Raw genomic sequence first — 21,897 nt, forward strand, 5'->3', positions numbered from 1 at the left:
TAGCTGTATTTATTTCTCCCAACTCATATTCTTTTTCTAGTTGAGTCTGACATATTAGCCTTGAAGTCTATGGAGTACTGAAAATATATTTTGCTAAAAACTACTAATATTTATTGAGCCCCTATTTGTGCCAGGCACAGGGGACTTGGCTGTGACCAAGACAGTCACAATATTTGTCTTCATGAAACTTTTAATTTGCATAAGTCCTTTTTTAGAGTTTCATATATAGCTTTACATAAAGGACGTTTTGGTTTTCATTGAAAGTTTGCTTTGTCAACATTTGTTTCCTCTTTGTAAATCTTTTCTTTTTATTTACAGCCAAATTTTAAAGATTATCCTGTATATTTACTGAAGTTTAGGCAATGTCTTTCTAAAGCTTTGCACCTCATGAAGACATACACTGTGAACACACTACAGAACCTCACAAGTCAGTTATTAAAAAGGGTGAGTTAACTGGTGAGGTTTTTGGTTTGTTTTTGATTAATTTATCTTCTATAATCTTAGTCTGAGAGTAGTACTTAGTAAATCCAAAACATTGTTTACTGTTTGTTAAATAAGAATATGCATTGAAGTTTTTTTTTTTTTTAAGTATACATTTTTACTGATTCCAGAGAGGAAAGGAGAGGGAAAGAGAGAGAGAAACATCACTGATGATTGATCCGCCCGCCTCCTGCATGCCCTCTACTGGGGATCGAGCCTGCAACCTGGGCATGTGTTCTTTTTTAAATTTTTATTTATTTTTCTTTCTTTGTTTATTAAGGTATTACATTTGTGTTGGGCATGTGTTCTTGACCAGAATTGAACCTGGGACCCTTCAGTCCACAGGCCTACCCACTGAGCCAACCAGCTAGGGCAGCATTGCAGTTTTATTTATAATGGGAAAAGTGGTTGTATTGTATCTGTTCTGCAGAGTCTTATTTTCAAAGAATATATAACAGCCTGGGAGCTATTCAGTACTAATGATAAATAATAAGTGTTCAAACTATTTGTCACTTAAAATATTTTATCTTTTTATGAAAATATTGGAAGGAAATATGCCAAAATAATAAAAGTGGTTCTATTTGAGTGGTGGGATTACATATGATGGATAATTTGAAATTTTTTTCTTTACATCTGGTAGATAATTAAATTTTCTATGTTTAGCAAATGTATTTTTATTGAGTACCTCTTAAATCAGTGGTTCTCAACCTTCCTAACGCAGCGACCCTTTAATACAGTTCCTCATGTTGTGGTGACCCCCAATTTCATTGTTACAAATTGAACATAATTAAAGCATAGTGATTAATCACAAAAACAATATGTAATTATATGTGTGTTTTCCGATGGTCTTAGGCGACCCCTGTGAAAGGGTCGTTTGACCCCCAAAGGGGTCGCGACCCACAGGTTGAGAACCACTGCCCTAAATGCTTTGCATTGTTCTAGGAATTATACAGTAGTGAAAAAGGAGCTAACAAGGTCCCTGCACTCATGGAGCTTATTTCAGGAGATAAATCAGTAAAGAAGGAAACAAACAAATTAATTCATTTGCAGATTGTAGTAGATGCTAGGTGGGAAATTAGAGTGTTGAGTTAGAAAATAAGAGTGGAGCTAGCTAGAATGGTCATTTGTTTACTAAGAAAAGAAAACCTGAAAGATTATGCATTTTATTTTTTAAGTTTTTTTTAAAGAACATTGAATATCTTCTGACCTTTGAGTTTAAAAGCCACTGATTTTTGGGTTGCATTTTTATTCTTCATATTGACCTTAGCTAAGATAACAGCCAGACTATATAATTTTTCTATTTTGTAAATTTATTTTTTTATTTTTTAAAATTTTAATTAAATTACAAATTTTTAAATCTTTATTGTTGAAAGTATTACATATGTTTCCCTTTTCCCCCAATGACCTCTCCCAGCCCACCCCCACCCCCGACCCCAGGCCTTCACCACCCTATTGCCTGTGTGTGTTCCTGGGTTATGCATATATGCATACAAGTTCATTGGTTGAGCTCTTCCTACCCATGCCCACCCTCCCTTGCCTTCCCTCTGAGGTTTGACAGTCTGTTCATGCTTCCATGTCTTTGGATCTAATTTTGTTCATCAATTTATGTTGTCCTATTTTGTAAAATTTTTAATAAGTTTTGGAAACTAATACCTAATAAGTATTATTACCTGCTATGCATAGTGCTTACTATTGAGCTGCATTACGACTTTATGAGTATAGGTTATTACCATTTAATGGATGCTTTGAATCTCAGAGAGGTTAAGTAATTTGGCTAATGTCCTACCTCAGTAAATAACTGAGTATGAAGCTGAATTCAGGTCTCTTTACTGCCAAAAATTCATGTAACATGGGTAAGTTTTATAAAAGAGAGATGATGGTTCCTCATAATTATTTCTCATTTGTAGTAATAATAATACTAATCTCTCTCTGAGATTTTTCTCTTTAAACTTTCGGTTGGTGTATAGGCCAAGAAGTAGCTATTTGAAATGATGTGCATCACATTTTCTGAATACTTATTTGTTTGCTAATTATCTTCCTTCTCTATCCTTCCCCATGTTTCTGTAGGATCCTTCATCTGTACCTAATGCAGACAATGCTTTCACACTATTTTATGTGAAATTTCGAACTGCTGCTCCCAAAGTCAGAGTAAGTCTGTTGTTATAAATGGGATAGTGGTAGGAAATTTATTTAGCCTGCCCTTTTGAAGTACTACTGTATGTTAGGCCCTTTGCTTATAACCAGGAAAATGAACATAAATGAAAGAAAGGTAGGTATTGTCTTTCCACATTACATTGCATTATCTTAGAGTGCCTTTAGACCACAGAGCAGGAAACACCTCCTGAGATGCTTAGGGAATGTTTCTAGATGAAGGAGATATTTGAGCTTAAACTATTCAGATTTATAGTGGATTGGAGGGGATTGATTACTTATAGAAAATACAAATGGTTAATAAATAAGCTCGTGTTTAGCTTCAGTGGAGAATACATCCAATTTAAGGTTAGGTGGCATTTTTTTTTTTTTTTGTCTGTTAGAAACTGGGAGGTTAAGGTATAATAGTGGTTTTGAGGATTTAATGAGATAGGCAATACTGCTAATAGGGATGTAAAGCAGTTTCTCAAAAATATTTTGGGCCTATAAAAAATATTTATCTCTTATGACCCAGTGTTGGGGGTTCCCCACTGCATAGTAGGTAACTATTAGTATATCAGCTTTATGTGGTAGAAAGTGGAATCTCAGAGAAGTGAACCAGCTCTCCTGGGCTCAAAACAGCAACTGCGGAGGTGGCACTCAGACCCTTCAGTTTTTCTCTAGACCCAGAGCTCTTAACCACTGGCCAAGATGTCTGACAGTAGAAGAATGGTTGATTTATGTCAACCATTCAATATGTCATCACTGTAAGTCTAGATAACATCCATTACATCTACCCAAGGGGATATTATGTAGTCATTAAACAAATTTTTTTTTGTTTTTCATTAAAATATTTTTTTATTGATTTCAGAGAGGAAGAGAGAGAGAGAGAGAAATATCAATGATGAGAGAGAGTCATTGATCAGCTGCCTCCTGCACGCCCCATAACCTGGGGATCGAGCCCGTAACCCAGATAATTGCCCTTGACCGTAATTGAACCCAGGACCCTTCAGTCCGCAGGCCGACGCTCTATTCACTGACTGAGCCAAACCGGATAGGGCTAAACAAATGTTTTAAATAATATTTATAATGATGATTCACTGAGTGTTTGCTAGATACCTAGGCATTATGCTAAGGCTTTCTTTTTACATTTTCATCTGATAATGAAAATTATTTAATCATAGGAAAATGTTTTGAAATACAGTTAATTTTTTTAAAAGCAGTGTATAAAGCTGGATATGTAGTATAATTCCAGTTTTGTTTAAAAAGAAAAATATAGTCGTGGCCATTGTGGGTCAGTGGTTGGAGTGTCAACCAAAGGGTCCCGGGTTTGATTCCCTGTCAAAGGCATGTACCTGGGTCCTGGGTTGTAGGTTTGATCCCGTGCAGGAGGCAACCAAATGATGTTTCTCTCTCTGCCCCTTTACCTGCTCCCTCCCTTCTACTCTGTCTAAAAATCAATGGGAAAAATATCCTCAGTGAGGATTAAAAAAAAGAAAAACATAGTAACTATAGTATGTGTATACAAAAAAACGGAAAGAATATTCTAAAATATTAACTGATTATTTTATGGTATTACAGGTGATATTTATGTTTCAACTTTTTTGAATTTACAGATTTTCTAATAGCATGTGTTATAATCAGAAAGTAGTTAGTAGTCCATAACTAAAACAGATAGATTTTTAATGTGTTTTTTTTTAATTCTGCAGACTCTTATTGAACAAATAGAACAGCGATCTGAAAAAATACCTGAGTGAGTACCTAGATGTTCTTCAGTTTCCAAATTACCTTCTTCTATTTCCCCCAGTCTATTATGTAATTTTCTGAACAATTACCTTGCGTACTACACAAGCTTCTTCTTGTAGCACATCCCTTATTGTGGGGAGCAGGGTTGGAGGCCTGATATAGTGAGTGTTCAAGGCACACTCCCTGTTTATTTATTTATTTATTTACTTATTTTTATTGAGGAATAATGATATACAACTTACTAGCTTTAGGTATACTAATACAACGCAATGATTCAATATGTCATCACTATAAGTCTAGATAACATCCATTACCATGCATAGTTACAAAATTAATGTTTTTCTTGTGATGAAAACTTTTAAGATTTACTCTCTTAGCAACTTTTAAATATGCAGTGTAATATCATTAAGTATTATTGCTATGCTGTACATTTCATCAAGACATCTCTTTTTCCACATAGTAGGATTTTCTTTTCATTTGGGTAGATTTAAGATGTTTCCTTTTGGAAGATATATCTTTCATTAAAAAATAAAGGTTTAAACTCCAAGGTTAGAGAATTTAATTTACAAATTGAATACACGCTCATATTTTGTTTAAAAAACAAAATGATAAAGGTCATGACACCACAGTTTATTTTGTGTATCTTTTTATATATATACACACACCAGAGGTCTGGTGCACGAAATTCATGCATGGCAGGGGTGGTGGGGTGGTGGTGGTGTCCCTCAGCCCAGCCTGCACCCTCTTCAATCTGGGACCCCTTGGGGATGTCTGACTGCTGGTTTAGGCCTGATCCCACAGTCAGACATCTCTCTCACCATCTGGGAACACTTGTTCTAACCACTTGCCGGCCTGCCTGCCTGATGGCCACTCACCACCTCTGCCTGCCAGTCTGATCGCCCCTAACTGCCCTCCCCTGCCGGCCTGATTGCCACCTAACTGCTCCCCTGCCAGCCTGATCTCCTCTTAACTGCTCCTTTGCTGGCCTGATTACCCCCTAACTGTTCCCATGCTGGCCTGATTGCCCCCTAACTGCCCTACCCTGCCGGCCTGATTGCCCCCTAACTGCTCCCCCCTGCCGGCCTGATCGCCCCCTAACTGCTCCCCCTTGCTGGCCTGATCACCTCTACCACCTCTGCCTTGGCCCTTGCCACCGTGACTTTGTCCGGAAGGATGTCCAGTCTAATTAGCGTATTACCCTTTTATTAGTATAGATTATTAGTATAGATAAATATTTCTAGTATTTAATGTGGGCAAATGAGAGGTGACCTTATAGCATTAGAGGTTTGGCAACCTAATCTGGGACTTAAGGTCAGATTTAATTTATATATCTGAAATCAAAAATTTATACCCATCTCATTTGTTTTTCATCAGATACCAACAATTGCTAAATGACATCCACCAGTGTTACCTTGATCAGCGGGAGCTCCTTTTGGGGCCTAGTATTACTTGTACTGTAACAGAGTTAACCAGCCAGAATAACAGAGATCATTGTGCCTTGGTAAGTTTCTGCTTGTTTTGGTTTAATATTAACCCTTCCTCTGAAATATTTTGATACCTTAGAAGCTATATTTGGCTAAATAAGTTTTGTTTTCCATAGATACAAACTTAGAGAATTTTTCTTTCAGTTATGACAAATCTAGGTTGTAATTAGCATTCAACTTGGCAAAATATTCTCATTTTGATGTATTTTTTGACCTATGAAGATTCACAAACAAGTATTGTTCCTAGAAAGATGAAGTTTCAAGTTTGTGGATTTATCTTAGCTTTTGCTGCACAAGTGCTTTTCTCTTGAGTGTGATTTTAATTTATACTATTAAAAAAGTACATAAAGATTCTTTTTAAGTACCCCCTATTCAACTAGAAAAGTAATTTATTTTCATTGTCAAAAGTTTAGAAAATGCATAATGAAGAAAATAAAAATCATCCATATTTACATTATGCAGTCAGCTATTGAAAACCATTAATTTTCTGTGCTTAAGTAACTTGTTATATGAATATATATGCATAATCTCTTTTTCAATAAAATACTTGCTTTACTTCATGAATGCTAGAATTGTTATGTGTCTTTAACTGTAGGTGGTGTGTATTTGTTTCCTACAGATTCGCAGTGGCTGTGCCTTTATGGTCCATGTGTGCCAGGATGAGCACCAACTTTACAATGAATTTTTCACAAAACCAACATCAAAATTAGAGTAGGTAGTACACAGAGTTTAACTCTTGTTTTTAAGATTTAATTTGCTAATGATCATAATGGCTTATTATTACATGGGAGTATTCTTAAATTAACTGCAGAGTGTTTAACTTTTGTGGGTGTGTGAACAGAATACTGTCGAGTGGGACAGTGTTTATTTATTTTAAGATGAATATGTAATTTAAAGGCCAACATGCTTTCATATTGTTATAATTATGGAGATAGTATGTTATGATAGTAAGAATCCTATATAGAGAACTAAGTCTTGGGATCCCTTTATCTCCACCAAGTAAATAAATCCTTCCAGTTAAAAAATTCTGTGTTTCTAACTAATGAAAGACACTTAAAAATACAGACACTACTTAATATCCTTTTTAAAAAGTTTTCCCAAAGTGTCTTTCCGATCCACTGTTACTAACTTTCGGTTTCTTCTTATTGGCAGTTTGGACTGCTATAAAGAGTCCAAGACTGTGATCCTTATAATGGTGAAGAGACAAGTGTATTGTACCGTTTTGATTGGGTTGATCACTTTTTTTTTTTTTTTTTTTTTTAACAGAGAGAAAGGGAGAGGGGCATAGAGAGTTAGAAACATTGATAAGAGAGAAACATTAATTTAGCTGCCTCCTGCACACTCCCTACTGGGGATGTGTCCGCAACCAAGGTATATGTCCTTGACTGGACTCGAACCTGGGACCCTTCAGTCTGCAGGCTGGCGCTCTATCCATTGAGCCAAACCAGTTAGTCTGGGTTGATCACTTTTGATGAAATACTGCATGTAGAAGAATACTGTTGACAATATGAATAATGTAGACAACATAGTTTTTTCTTTTCAAATGTTTTTGTCAAAATACTTGCATGTCCAGAGTACTTTGAGTTTTGTTAATCTGAATCTGCAAGTTATTCAAGAATTCTGCATGTATCTTTCCTGGGGAAAATGTTATCATTTGATTCACAGTGATGTAGAATATAAAAGGATTAAGTCTACTGATTACTTTTTATTGTGTTTGAAGGGACATATACAAAGTTATTACTGAAATAAGTAAAAGTTGTAATAAATTGACATTTGGCTGGAGGCAGCTAATTTGAATTGATTGCTCATTGTTTATTGATTCTTGGCTTTTATTTATTTTTTATTTTTAAAATATATTTTATTGATTTTTTACAGAGAGGAAGGGAGAGGGATAGTTAGAAATATCGATAAGAGAGAAACATCAATCAGTTGTCTCCTGCACACTCCCTACTGGGTATGTGCCCGCAACCAAGGTACATGCCCTTGACCGGAATTGAACCTGGGACCCTTCAGTCCTCAGGCCGACGCTCTATCCACTGAGCCAAACCGGTTAGGGCTGATTCTTGGCTTTTAAAATAGCACTTTACAGAATTATTTTCAGCCTTTCATCTTCATTATATAATGTTCCCCATATTATTTCCTAGTAGATTTTTTACTAAGTTTATGGAATGGAAATAATAAAAAATGTCTTTTAAACTGGAAAGATTGCTACTAAACCATGTTTTCTTTATTTTAGTGAACTTTTGGAGAAACTGTGTGTGTCATTGTATGATGTCTTCAGGCCATTGATCATTCATGTTATTCACTTAGAGACGCTCTCAGAACTTTGTGGGATTCTTAAAAATGAGGTGCTGGAAGATCATGTACAGAACAATGGTAAATGATAAGTAAGAGTGATAATTTCAAAGGCCTTTTATATCTGTGGCTCAGTGAATTTGAGAAAGATTAGTTCTTTCTCCCTGTACCTTTCTACCTATATAAACTTAATATTTTTGAAGCCTGGGCTGATGCCTTATCTCTTTCTGAATTAAGATATACCTTATTCTGTGACTAAATGTACAAATTGAATGGGGAGAGCATTTTAAAATCTGAACAAAATTAGTCATAAAATAATTATAGTTACGTTACTTTCTGGCAACTGAAATCCAGAGAGAACGGACCTCAGCTTTGGTTTATGCATTTTTAGTACACAGTTACCAGAATACATAAATTGACTATATTGTATACTGTCCCCCCCCCCCCCATCATCGATTTTCTAGAGAGTGGGAGGGAGGGGGGAAAGGAGAGAGAGGAGGAGGAGGAGGAGGAGGAGGAGGAGGAGGAGAAGGAGAGAGAGAGAGAGAGAGTGAGAGAGAGAGAGAGAGAGAGAGAGAGGTGAGAAAGAGAGATGTGAGAGAGAGACATTGATTTGCTGCCTTTTGCACTCACCCAGGAATGTGCCCCTGACCGGGAATCAAACCCTCGACCTTTTGGTGCGAGGGCTGATGCTCTAACCACTGCGCAGCAACGGTCAGGGCTATATTGTATATTCTTGATTAAAAAACAGGAATTATTTCAGCATATACATAATAATGATTCATCTTTTTGAAATTATATATATATATATAAAGCTATTCTCTAAAACAGATTTGTTTTATACATGTGATACACTCCTCAATATTTATTTGATTTGTCAAACGATTTTCCTAATGATACATAGGTACCTTTAAAAAAATACCCTTCAAGTAATCATTTTACTGGCAGAAATTATTTGACTTTCCTTAGGAGACACTGGAGGTTTGTCACTCTTCCAAAGTTTCTTATTCTACTGTATTTACTTCATTCAAAGACATACATGTTCTCATTTTTTTGAACTTTTTTTATTAGTTTATTTGAGCCAAACATAACATATGCTGGCAAGCAAGATCAAATGCTCCAGAGAATAACAGTTTTGCAGTTTCTTTTATGCATTTGAAATTAAGGAGGGCATTTTCTTACATTTTAATGCTTCTGAATTAAAGATGATTTTTAAAATTAATGTGAATATTTATATGATTGTGCAGTGTCTTCAACTCCCCAGCATTGGGAAGCTGTTACTGAATTACTGGTGTGTCTTAACATTGATGGCATCTTAGAAATGAAGAAATTCTATATAAAATCATATCTAATTTTATTTTTAAATCATTTTTCTTTGTGAAAATATTAACAAGTCATTTAATATCTGTGGGACCCAATTTATTTGTAAAATGGGGATGATAACCCAATTAATAAGTTGGCTTAGCTATCTCTTAGGATTGGTCTGAAGCTGTATGAGATAACTTAAAAAGTACAAAACACTTTAAAAGTCAGATTTTATTATTCATACATATTAATAATAGAAATAATTTCACAGAGTCCCAGGAAGAAGATGCAAGGGCAAAGTTATTTCCCAATTGTAAATTTAAGGAAATTGAAAGACATTTATTAAATTTTTAAGGTCATTGAGTCACACCGAAATAGAGTAGATATATATAACCTCAGGCCATGAAGCAAAAGTGGTTCATACTGTTACTAGACAATTTAGTAATATATTTACTCATTTAAAGAAAGTATTTTTCTAAATCTGAAAGAATGGGTGATTGTACTTTTTTTTAAATCAGCTGAACAACTAGGGGCATTTGCAGCTGGAGTAAAGCAGATGTTGGAAGATGTACAAGAGCGGCTCGTCTACAGAACGCACATCTACATTCAGACAGACATCATTGGCTACAAGCCGGCTCCTGGAGATCTGGCATATCCTGATAAGTTAGTAATGATGGAGGTGGGTTCTCCTTACTGATCTCATCCCTACCTCTTCACTATTTCCAGGATTTTTCTTTTAAGTTCTCAAAATGTAAAATCAAGATAAACCTGCCACAAAATCATCCTATATAATAAAAGCCTAGGTGGCGCAATGCCCTCGCGTGACATCATCACAAGATGGCTACAGAAGATGGCCATCACAGGATGGCCGCCCTCACGTCATCACAAGATGGCTGCCACAAGATGGCCAGCAGGGGAGGGCAGTTGTGGGCAATCAGGCCTGCAGGGGAGGGCAGTTACAACATACACAAAAAACAGTTTCAGTATTATACCACCAATACCATAACTAACAACAAACTTACTGAATTCAAGATTTTTGTACTTCTTTTTGTCCTTAAAATATATCCTACTAAGATATGCAGGATGGGGCAAAAGTAGGTTTACAGTTGTGAGTATGCGAAATAGGGTTTATTCTTATATTCTTATTTATTGTATTATTACTTATTGGCCAAATGAATAACTAACTGTAAACCTACTTTTGCCCCACTCTATACAATCAGATACTGTCAGCTATAGATTTGAAGATTTTACTTATGAGCCAATCTCCTTAGACTAGAGATTTTGCCCATTAATGTTGCCATTTGCCTGGCATGGGGGAACTGTAGACTCAGAGAGATCTAGGTTCAAATTCTAGCTCTATCAGTATTTGTTACTTAGCTTCAATGTATATGTTTCATTATTTGTAAAATAGGCGTAATAGTACTGACCATGGAGGGTTGTGAGAGTAGAGATAATGTCTGGAAAGCCCTTAACTTAGTAGTCATATAGTAGACAGTAGCTGTTATTGTTTAACCTTTGAAATATTTAAAAACAACATTTGATTGAAAGTCCATGAGTAAAGTATTCAACTCATCAGTTAAAGTTAAATTTTAATGTTTTCCAGCTTTATTGAGATATTAGAGGCCTGGTGCACGAATTAATGCACAAGTGGGGTCCCTCAGGGTGGCCTGCGGAGATTGGGCCCCAGCTCGTGCCCCCAGCCTCGCAGCCTTGTAGCCCACCTGGTACCCCGCCTTGGCCTGGCACCGCCCCCTCACCTACTCCACCATCCCGCCTGTGGGACGATCAGTTGGGGCCAGGGTCTCCCCGCCCACCTGGCTCCCTAAGTGCCTAGGAGCCAGGCAGTGGCCCTACCCCTTTTGCCTGCCCCCTGCCACTGGTCGCTGTCTGCCAGGTGATCGGTGGGGCCATTAGGCCCCATGCTTACACCTGCCTTGACCTTGTGCCACCCACTCGCCTGCTCCACCATCCCGCTGTGCTCTCGTCAGGGCCCATTGGGGCCAGCAGTGCCGCCACTGTCACCTGCTGCCAGTACCACGTCGCTGACGCCCGCCATGTTCCGCGCTGCCCTCCTGGTGGTCAGCGCACGTCATAGTGAGTGGTCGAACTCCCTGCCAGATGACCACCCAAGGGGACAATTTGCATATTAGGCTTTTATATAGGACTAGAGGCCCGGTGCACAAAAATTTGTGCACTGGGGGGGTGTGTGTGTCCCTCAGCCCCACTTGTGCCCTATCACAGTCTGGGACCCCTTGGGAGATAACGACCTGCTGGCTTAGGCCTGCTCCCGGGTGGTAGAGGGCAGGCCCAATCCCTAGGTGCAGCCCCTGGTCGGGCTCAGAGCAGGGCCGATTGGGGAGTTGGGGCGTCGCCCCGTCATGCACAGAGCAGGGCGGATTGGGAGGTTGTGATGCCACCCCCAGTCACGCTCAGGGTAGGGCTGATGGGGAGGTTGCGGCTCCACCCTGTCACACACAGTGCAGGGCTCATGGGGAGGTTGGGGCACTGGCCCCTGTCACGCTGCTCCAGGGGCCAGCAGGCCTCGCGGCTCCGCCGATCCCAGTGCTGGGAGGCCTCGCGGCTCCGCTTGACACCGGGGCAGTGAGGCCTCACTGCTCCGCTGATCCCGGTGCCTAGAGGCCTCGCGGCCCCGCTTGACAGAGGGGCAGTGAGGCCTTGCTACTCCACTGATCCCAGTGCCAGGAGGCCTCCTGGCTCCGCTGATCCCAATGCCGGGAGGCCTCGCGGCTCTGCTGATCCTGGGTTCGGGAGGCCTCGCGGCTCCGCTGATCCCAGTGCTGGGAGGCAGAATACCCTTTTACTATATAGGATAGAGGCCTGTTGCATGGGTGGGGGCCAGCTGGTTTGCCCTGAAGGGTGTCCCGGATCAGGGTGGGGGGTCCCGCTTGGGTGCCTGGCCAGCCTGGATGAGGGGATAATGGCTGTTTGCAGCTGGTCACACCCCTTCAGGGTGGGGGTCCCCACTGGGGTCCCTGGCCAGTCTGGGTGAGGGGCTGAGGGCTGTTTTCAGGCTGGCGGGTTACAAGCTCCCAGCCTCTCCTTTTTTAATTTTAATTTTTTTTATTTTGGGATTTATTTACCTTCTATGGCTGTCACTGGAGCTGAGAGCCGGCTTTAGTCTGAGGCTCTGCTCCAACTCTGAGACCTCGGCTGCTGAAAGCAGGTATCTGGTTTGTTTGGCTTTTATAATTGAAACACTGTTGCAACTCCAGCTCGGCCGACTGGCTGAAAGCATGGGGTTTGTTTAGCTTCTATAATTGCAACATTGTTTCTTAGAGTGCAAGCTCAGAGGCTGGCAGGCAGGCGGGGAACCTTGGCTTCCTCCATCACTGGAGTAAGCAAGCCTCCTGTTCGCTTCAGCTGCCTGGCTGCTGGCCACCATCTTGGTTGGCAGTTAATTTGCATATCGCCCTGATTAGCCAATGGGAAGTGTGTCAGAGGTACGGTTAATTACCATGTTTGTCTATTATTAGATAGGATAATCCTATCTAATAAAAGAGAAACATGGTAATTGGACGACTGCTACCCTTCCCATTGGCTAATCAGGGCAATATGCAAATTAACTGCCAGCCAAGATGGCGGCCGGCAGCCAGGCAGCTTGAAACTAACATGAGGCTTGCTTGCTTCAGTGACGGAGGAAACCAACGTTCCCCGCCTGCCGCTGCAGGCCTCTGAGCTGCAACTCTAAGCAACTATGTAACAAATATAGAAGCTAAACAAAACCCCAGAAACCTGCTTTAGTCTGCCGGGCTTCAGCCAGCAGGATCGCAACATTGTAAGCAAAGGCCAGAAACCTACTTTCAGCAGCGGAGGCCTAAGAGCTGGAGCCAAGCCTCAAAGCTAAAGCTGGCCCAGAATAAAAATGAAATAAAGAAAAAAAGCGGTTGGGAGCTTCAGTCACCCCCAGCCTGAAAACAGCCCTCAGCCCCTCACCCAGACTGGCCAGGCACCCCAGTGGGGACCCCCACCCTGATCCAGGACACCCTTCAGGGCAAACCAGCCAGCCCCCACCCATGCACCAGGCCTCTACCCTATATAGTAAAAGGGTAATATGTCTCCCAGCACCGGGATCAGCGGAGCCGCGAGGCCTCCCGGCACCAGGATCAGCGGAGCCACGAAGCCTCCCAGCACTGGGATCAGCATGACAGGGGGCAGCGCCCAAACCCCCTGATTGCCCTGGGGCTCTGTGTGTGACAGGGGGCGGGGCCACAACCGCCCTATCCACCCTGCTCTGTTCGTGACAGGGGAAGGCGCCCCAACCCACTGGTCAGCCCTGCTCTGTGCCTGATAGCGGGGAGCTCCCCAACCCCCTGATCGCCCTGAGGCTCTGTGTGTGACAGGGTGCGGCGTCCCAACCCCCTGATTGGCCCTGCTCTGTGTGTGACGGTGCGGTGCCCCAACCCCCCCACCCCACGTTCCCTGCTCTGTGTGTGATGGGGTAGAGCCATAACCTCCCCATCGGCCCTGCCCTGAGTGTGAGAGTGGCGGCGCCCCAACCCCCTGATTGGCCCTGCTCTATGCGTGACAGGGGGCAGCACCCCAACCCCCTGATTGGCCCTGCTCTGTGCGTGACAGGGTACAGAGCCCCAACCCCCCTCATGGGCCCTGCTCTGTGAGTGACGGGGCAGTGCCCCAACCCCCTGATTGGCCCTGTTCTGTGCGTGACGGGGTGGCGCTGCAACCTCCCCATTGACCCTGCCTTGAGTATGACGGGGCGGTGCCCCAACCCCCCAATCAGCCCTACCCTGAGCGTGACTGAGGGTGGCATCACAACCTCCCGATCGCCCTGCTCTGTGCATGATGGGGCGGCGCCCCAACTCCCCAATCGGCCCTGCTCTGAGCCCGACCAGGGGCTGCACCTAGGGATTTGGCCTGCCCTCTGCCACCCAGGAGCAGGCCTAAGCCAGCAGGTCGTTATCTCCCGAGGGGTCCCAGACTGCGAGAGGGCACAGGCCGGGCTGAGGGACCCCTCTCTCCCCCCACGAGTGCACAAATTTTTGTGCACCGGGCCTCTAGTTGACATATAACATTGTATAAATTTAAAGTGTACAACATAATTATTTGATATATGTATGCAGTGTGAACTGTTTACCATAATAAGGTTAGTTAACACATCCATCACCTCACATAGTAACAAATATTTTTTTTGTGTGTGTGGAGAGAACTTTTAAGATTTATCTTAGCAGCTTCTAGATATAAAATACAGTATAATTGATTAATAGTTACCATGCTATACATTAGATCCCCAGAATTTACTTATCTTACCACTGGAATTTTTTACCCTTTGATTATCTTCCCTCATTTTTCCCATCACCTGCCCCCCCACCCTGGCAGCCTATCTATTCTCTGTTTCTATGAGTTTGAGTTATTTACGTGGAATCTAATGAACAAAATAAACTGATGAGCAAAATAGATCCAGAGACATAGAAACATGGAACACACTGACAAATCTCAGAGGGTAGGTGGGGGTGGGTGGGTGGGTGGGTAGGGAGAGATTAACCAAATAATTTATATACATAACCCATGGACACAGACAATAGTACAGTGAAGGCCTGGCGAGGGGTGAGGGTGGGGTGGAAGGGGGTTTGTGGGGAATAAAAAGGGGACATCTGTAATACTCTCAACAAGAAAGATAAATTTTTAAAAATAAAGAAAAAAAAGACATTTGGCTTTTTGGTAAAGGTGAGATTTGATTGTCTGCTTTTTGGGATTAAAATTTATTTGAAGGGAGTTGTCCTCATAGGTTCCCTTAATCTATAAGAAGGTAACTATTTCATAACTTATTAAAACAAATTATTTGGTCTAGTTTGTTTGAAAAAATATTTAAAGTAAAATACATTTTAAAAAGCAGTAGAATTAAGGTTATCAGTAGCTTGGTTACTTTATTTGAAAGCTTCCGAAGGAAATTTTGGTGCTAGTGAGTTTGAAAATGTCCCTTGAAATAATTTTGCTAAGTCATCACATGTTTTTAACATATTTTAAAAAATGTAATCTAAGTTTGCTACATTTATAAACTACCCTTTCTTAATTATCATTGGTTTATATCAGGAGTGTTGATAGCCTGAAATGGATTTGTCTATGAGAAGTACATTAAAGTCTCTTTCTTCCTAAGTGTATCCCATATTTATCAGCATACCTTTTGTTACCAAGTGGTAGTAGCCTCTGTTGTTATGTTGTCAAATGTTATTATCCTTTTTCTCTTTAGACGGCTTCTCCTGGATGTCACACATCCTGATTTTCTCTTCTTTTTTAAAATATATTTTATTTTTTTAGAACAGTTTTATTTTTTTTAACAATTTTATCTTTTTAAAATTTTATTTTTATTGATTTTAGAGAGGAAAGGAGAGGGAGAGGATAGAAACAGCAATGATGAGAGAGACTCATTGCTTGGCTGTCTCCTGCACACCCTCTTCTGGGGATCGAGTGTGCAACCCGTACATGTGCCCTTGACCAGAATTGAACCCGGGACCCTTCAGTCCTCAGGCTGATGCTCTATATGAGCCAAACCATCTAGGGCTAGAACAGTTTTAGATTTATATAAAAATTGAGAAGATACTACATAGAGTTTCAGTATACCTACACCCATTTTACTCTGTTAATTAACATTTTACATTAGTGTGGTACATTCGACAGTTAATGAACCAGTAATAAATAATACATTGGTATTAACTAAAATCCATAGTTATTCAGATTTCCTTAGTTTTTATCTAATGTCTTTTTCTGTTCCAGTATCCCAGTTATAATACCATGTTACATTTATTTTTCATATCTTCTTAGGCTACTCTTGGCTGCGACAGTTTCTCAGACTTTCTTTGTTTTTGATGACTTTTTCACAGTTTTGGGGAGAACTTGAGTATTTTGTAGGTGCTCCTCTATTGGAATTTATCTGATGTTTTCCTCATGATTAGACTGATTACAGGTTTTTCAGAGGAAAATCATAGAGGTGAAGTTCCATTTTCAACACATCCTATCAAGGGTAAATACTATCAACATGACTTATCAACTGTAGACATTGACCATGACCACCTGGCTGAGATAGTGTTGTCAGGTTCCACTGGAAAGTTACTCTTTTTCCTCCTTTGTCATACTGTTCTCTTTGGCAACGGTCGCCAACCGGTAGTCGGTCTGAAAGTTTGGCAACCGCTGCTCTTTGGAAGGGAGCTTTCTGTGCAGGCCTACTTAAGGAGTGGGGCGTTATGCTCTGGAGGGCAAAGTATCTATATAAAAATTATTTGGAATTTTTCTGCAAGGGATATGTATGTATTTATTCAATCACGTGATATCAGTATGGACTCATGGGTATGCATTTTATTTTTATATTATAGTCCACTGCTACTTTATTTTGTTGCTTAAATAGTTCCATTTTTGGTCATTGGGAGCCCCCCTCCCTCTTTTTTTTATTGACTAAAGTTTTACATAAGTCTCCTTTTTCCCCAATTGACCGCCCCATTGTCTGTGTCCATTGGTTATGCTAATATGCATGCATACAAGTCCTTCGGTTGCTTTCTAACCCCTCCCCCCCCCCCCCCCCCCCCGCCCCCGCTCTTTGTCTCTGGATCTATTCTTGTTCATCAAATTATGTTGATCATTATATCCCACATATGAGTGAGATCATGTGATATTTATCTTTCTCCAACTTGTTTATTTCGCTTAGCATAATGCTCTCCAGTTCCATCTATGATGTTGCAAATGGTAGAAGTTCCTTTTTTTTTATAGCGGCATAGTATTCCATTGTGTAGATGTACCACAGTTTTTTAATCCACTCATCTGCTGATGGGCACTTAGGCTGTTTCCAAATCTTAGCTATAGTAAATTGTGCTGTTATGAACAAGGGGTGCATATATCCTTTCTGATTGGTGTTTGTTTTCTTGGGATATAGTCCTAGAAGTGGGATCACTGGGTCAAATGGGAGTTCCATTTTTAACTTTTTGAGGAAACTCCATACTGTCTTCCACAGTGGCTGCATCAGTCTGCATTCCCACCAGCAGTGCAGGAGGGTTCCTTTTTCTCCACATCCTCACCAGCACTTATTGCTTGTTGATTTGTTGATGATAGCCATTCTGACAGGTGTGAGATGGTATCTCATTGTTGTTTTGATTTGCATCTCTCAGATGATTAGTGACTTTGAGCATGCTTTCATATGTCTCCTGACCTTCTGTTTGTCCTCTTTTGAAAAGTGTCTATTTAGATCCTTTGCCCATTTTTGATTGGATCATTTATCTTCCTTTTGTTAAGTTGTATGAGTTCTCTGTAAATTTTGGAGAGTAAACCCTTATGGGGAAATATCATTGGCAAATATGTTCTCCCATGCAATGGGCTTTCTTGTTGTTTTGTTGATGGTTTCTTTTGCTGTGCAGAAGCTTTTTATTTTTATGTAGTCCCATTTGTTTATTTTCACCTTAGTCTCCATTACCCTAACAGTGGTCGGCAACAGTATGACGATTGAAATTTCTTTTGAGAGCCAAATTTTTTAAACTTAAACTATATAGGTGTAGGTACATTGTTATTAACTTAATTAGGGTACTCCTGAGGCTTAGGAAGAGCCACACTCAAGGGGCCAAAGAGCCGCATGTGGCTCGCGAGCCGTAGTTTGCTGACCATGGCCGGGGCCTAGGAACTGTGTCTTTAAAGATATTGCATTAATATATGTCTTCTATTTTGCTGCCTATGGACTCTTGTAGGATTTTTATGGTTTCCTGTCTTACGTTTAAGTCCTTTAGCCATTTTGAGTTTGTTTTTGTGTATGGTGTAAGTTGGTGATCTAGTTTCATTTTTTGCATGTATCTGACCAAATTTCCCAGCACCATTTATTGAAAAGACTATCTAGATTCCATTGTATGCTCTTGCCTCCTTTGTCAAATATTAATTGAGAATAATGGCTTGGGTCAATTTCTGGGTTCTCTGCTCTGTTCCATTGGTCTATATGTCTGTTCTTGTGCCAGTATCAGGCAGTTTTGAGAACCGTGGCTTGGTAATATTACTTGATATCTGGTATTGTGATCCCTCCAACTTTGTTCTTCTGTCTCAGGATTGCGTGGCTATTCGGGGCCTTTTTTTATTCCCAATGAATTTTTGGAGAGTTTGTTCTAGATCTTTGAAATATGCCATTGGCATTTTAATGGAGATTGCATTGAATCTGTAGATTGCTTTGGGTAGTATGGACATTTTAATGATGTTGATTCTACCAATCCATGAACATGGTATGTTCTTCCATTTGTTTATGTCTTCCTCTATATCTTTTTATTAATGTTCTGTAGTTTTTTGAGTATAGGTCTTTTACCTCCTCAGTTAAGTTTATTCCATGGTATCTTAATTTTTTTGGTGCAGTGGTAAATGGGATTGTTTTTTTCGTTTCGCTTTCTGTGAGTTCATTATTGGTGTACAAAAAGGCCATAGTTTTCTGGGTGTTAATTTTGTATCCTGCTACATTGCCGAATTCATTAGGTCTAGTAGTTTTTTGATGGAGTCTTTGGGGTTTTGTATGTATAGTATCATGTCATCTGCGAATAAGGGCAGTTTTACTTCTTTTTCAATTTGGATGCCTTTTATTTCGTTGTCTTGTCTGATCGCTATAGCAGGAGCCCTTTTAGTTGGTTCCTATGTTGCTTTGACATATCCCTTCAATATAGTGTTTCTTTTTTCTTTCTTTTTTTTTTTTTTTTTTGAGCACTTTCTTATTTCCTCGTACTAAAGGATGTCCCAAAATTCACACAAGAAGTAATTTTGATAGAAAACACAGGTTTATAATTAAAAATTGTAAATTTTTTATTGATTTATAAAGTATACAGTATAGGGTTATGTATAGAATAGCAAACTGGAATATCATGTTGCAATAGCGAGCACCATTAACTGTTATTGCCTGAGCAGCCACATTTTCGAAGCAGAATGGTCCGATGATGCCTCCAGCCCAAAATCTGCACCAAACAGTGACATGTTGTGGATGCATTTGTTTCTCAACAATCACTCGTGGATTTTCTGAACCCCAAATGCGATAATTTTGTCGATTAACCAAGCCATCAAGATGAAAATGAGCCTCATTGCTGAAGATGATTTTGTTTGAAAAATCAGCATCCACTTGTTGTTGTTCCATAATCCATTCAACGAACTCTATTCGCTGTGCGTGGTCAGTAGGCTTCAGTTCTTGAGTCAATTGAACTTTGTAAGCATGAAGATGCAAATCTTTCGTTAGAATACGCTGTAGAGAGCTTCTTGAAATGTCCAATTCTTTTTTTAAAAAAAATATATTTTATTGATTTTTTTACAGAGAGGAAGGGAGAGGGATAGAGAGTTAGAAACATCGATGAGAGAGAAACCTCGATCAGCTGCCTCCTGCACACCCCCTACTGGGGATGTGCCTGCAACCAAGGTACATGCCCTTGACTGGAATCGAACCCGGGAACCTTCAGTATGCAGGCTGATGCGCTATCCACTGAGCCAAACCGGTCAGGGCGAAATGTCCAATTCTTGACCACAGTGCCGAAATGATGTCCCTGGACTCTCAGCAACACTCTCACGAACTGCTTCGACGCGACTGCTCAGGCAATAACAGTTAATGGTGCTCGCTGTCGCGACATGATAATCCAGTTTGCTATTTCATACATAACCCTATACTGTATACTTTATGAATCAATAAAACATTTACAATTTTTAATTATAAACCTGTGGTTTCTATCAAAATTACTTATTGCGTTGAGTTTTGGGACACCCTTTACAAGGTGATCCAGGATCATCTTTACTGTTTCCTGCTTCAGCCCTAGAATCAGCCATTTCTTCAAAAAGTCCCGACTTCCTTTATTGGAGAATGGCATTGGAAACTATGATCTGGGTGCTTAGTGTAGTAGTTGCTATAGCAGTGATGGCGAACCTATGACACGCGTGTCAGAAGTGACATGCGAACTCATTTTTTTGGTTGATTTTTCTTTGTTAAATGGCATTTAAATATTTAAAATAAATATCAAAAATATAAGTCTTTGTTTTACTATGGTTGCAAATATCAAAAAATTTCTATATGTGACACGGCACCAGAGTTAAGTTTGGGTTTTTCAAAATGCTGACACGCCGAGCTCAAAAGGTTCACCATCACTGTGCTATAGGGTGTTGGTGGTTCTGGGACTTCTCAGCTGACATAGCAAAGAAATATATGTATGTATATACCAGCCCATTCTTGTTGCTCCAAATTTTCACCAGCATTTTAACTTAAATTGTTTTAGTGCTTAGCCTGACAAGTGTGTGGTGATAGTTATGTTTGTCTTAAAGCTAATAGGCTTGAAACATGCCAGCCTATTTAGTTTAATGCCGTTACTTATTGTTTAATAATGGTTTCCTAAACTTTCTTTCTCCTGACTTCTATTTAAATTTATAATATTTTGGGTAGTTATATTAATTATTTATACACTACTTTAAAAAATAGTATGTAAAATCAGCCCTATAGGGATCAGGTATATGGTAGGTTAGGGCATATGGTATTGGGATTGTTTGTTTTTTTCCAGCTTTTATTATTCTGCAGGCTTGTAGTAGAAATTACCTTTTGGTGTCTGGGGATTGCTGATAGTAACTCCAGGGAGCAGATGGATAGTCCATTTGCAGGAGTTACCTTGATTCTTAAGGCCATAAAGTGGATATGGTGAGGACTGACTATGCATGTTTCTCAGCCTGATCTGTGCTCTCTCCCATTCCTCCCTCCCTTGTTTTCTTTATGATATTTTAAATTTGAATACTTTGTTTCTGAACTTAAAGTTGAAAATTATGGTTCTTATATGAATCTTGTCTATTCGAGCTCTTACTGGGTATCTTGCAGAGTTCTGAAATTAGTGGTTCAGAAAAGGCTATGTATGTGCTTTTGAGAACAGAGACACTCTATATACTAATTTAATTTTTTCCATGTTTTGTTTTGGTATAGTTCTCTTAACTAGTCCATTTATTTGTTAGTATTTCTTACTTTTTAGAAATAGTTATGTTCATATTGCCAAGCAGCTGAAAACTACACTTTAATGTTTCTTCCGATTTCTCTATGTAGGAAATTGCACAGAGTTTAAAAGATGAACAGAAGAAGGTACCTTCAGAAGCTTCATTCTCAGATGTTCGGTTAGAAGAAACAGAGTCTAATAATCTGAAAAAATCTGGTATGTTATAACATTTTAACTTCCAGCTTTTATGTATTCATTTGAAAAACTTTGATTGAGGACTTGTCACATCCCAGGCATGAAAAACAGCTTGTGCTTTTGTGGAGCCCACTCTTTAGTGGGGAGAGATGGACAACCCACAGACATACTAGTAATTCAGTGGTGACAGGCTAAAGGTATGCACAGGGCACTCTTGGACCATGGAAGAGGACCATCAAAATTATGAAGGGGAAAAAATTATGAGGGGAGATGAAATTTGAGTGCAGGAAGGTTGGTTCAGTGAGAGGTGTGGTGTCTGAAAGCTGTAGTGTTTA

At 40.0% G+C, this 21,897-nt stretch overlaps 1 protein-coding gene across 9 annotated transcripts in view; it reads left to right on the forward strand.

Moving 5' to 3' along the window:
- COG3 (component of oligomeric golgi complex 3) overlaps positions 1 to 21,897 on the forward strand; it is a 90,066-nt gene that overhangs the window by 28,363 nt on the left and 39,806 nt on the right. For all 9 annotated transcript variants that reach the window (XR_004965737.1, XR_004965736.1, XM_036297157.1 and 6 more), the window contains 8 exons: positions 319 to 444; positions 2,548 to 2,628; positions 4,320 to 4,363; positions 5,731 to 5,857; positions 6,460 to 6,551; positions 8,077 to 8,216; positions 9,959 to 10,119; positions 21,478 to 21,583. Coding sequence is in view for 7 of the 9 variants with exons in the window: in XM_036297157.1 (XP_036153050.1) it covers positions 319 to 444; positions 2,548 to 2,628; positions 4,320 to 4,363; positions 5,731 to 5,857; positions 6,460 to 6,551; positions 8,077 to 8,216; positions 9,959 to 10,119; positions 21,478 to 21,583 (877 nt within the window). In the remaining 2 variants the exon portion in view is untranslated. The remainder of the gene's footprint in view (positions 1 to 318; positions 445 to 2,547; positions 2,629 to 4,319; positions 4,364 to 5,730; positions 5,858 to 6,459; positions 6,552 to 8,076; positions 8,217 to 9,958; positions 10,120 to 21,477; positions 21,584 to 21,897) is intronic.

This window comes from Myotis myotis, unplaced genomic scaffold, assembly GCF_014108235.1.
Source record: "Myotis myotis isolate mMyoMyo1 unplaced genomic scaffold, mMyoMyo1.p scaffold_m19_p_3, whole genome shotgun sequence".
Taxonomy (NCBI): Eukaryota; Metazoa; Chordata; class Mammalia; order Chiroptera; family Vespertilionidae; genus Myotis; species Myotis myotis.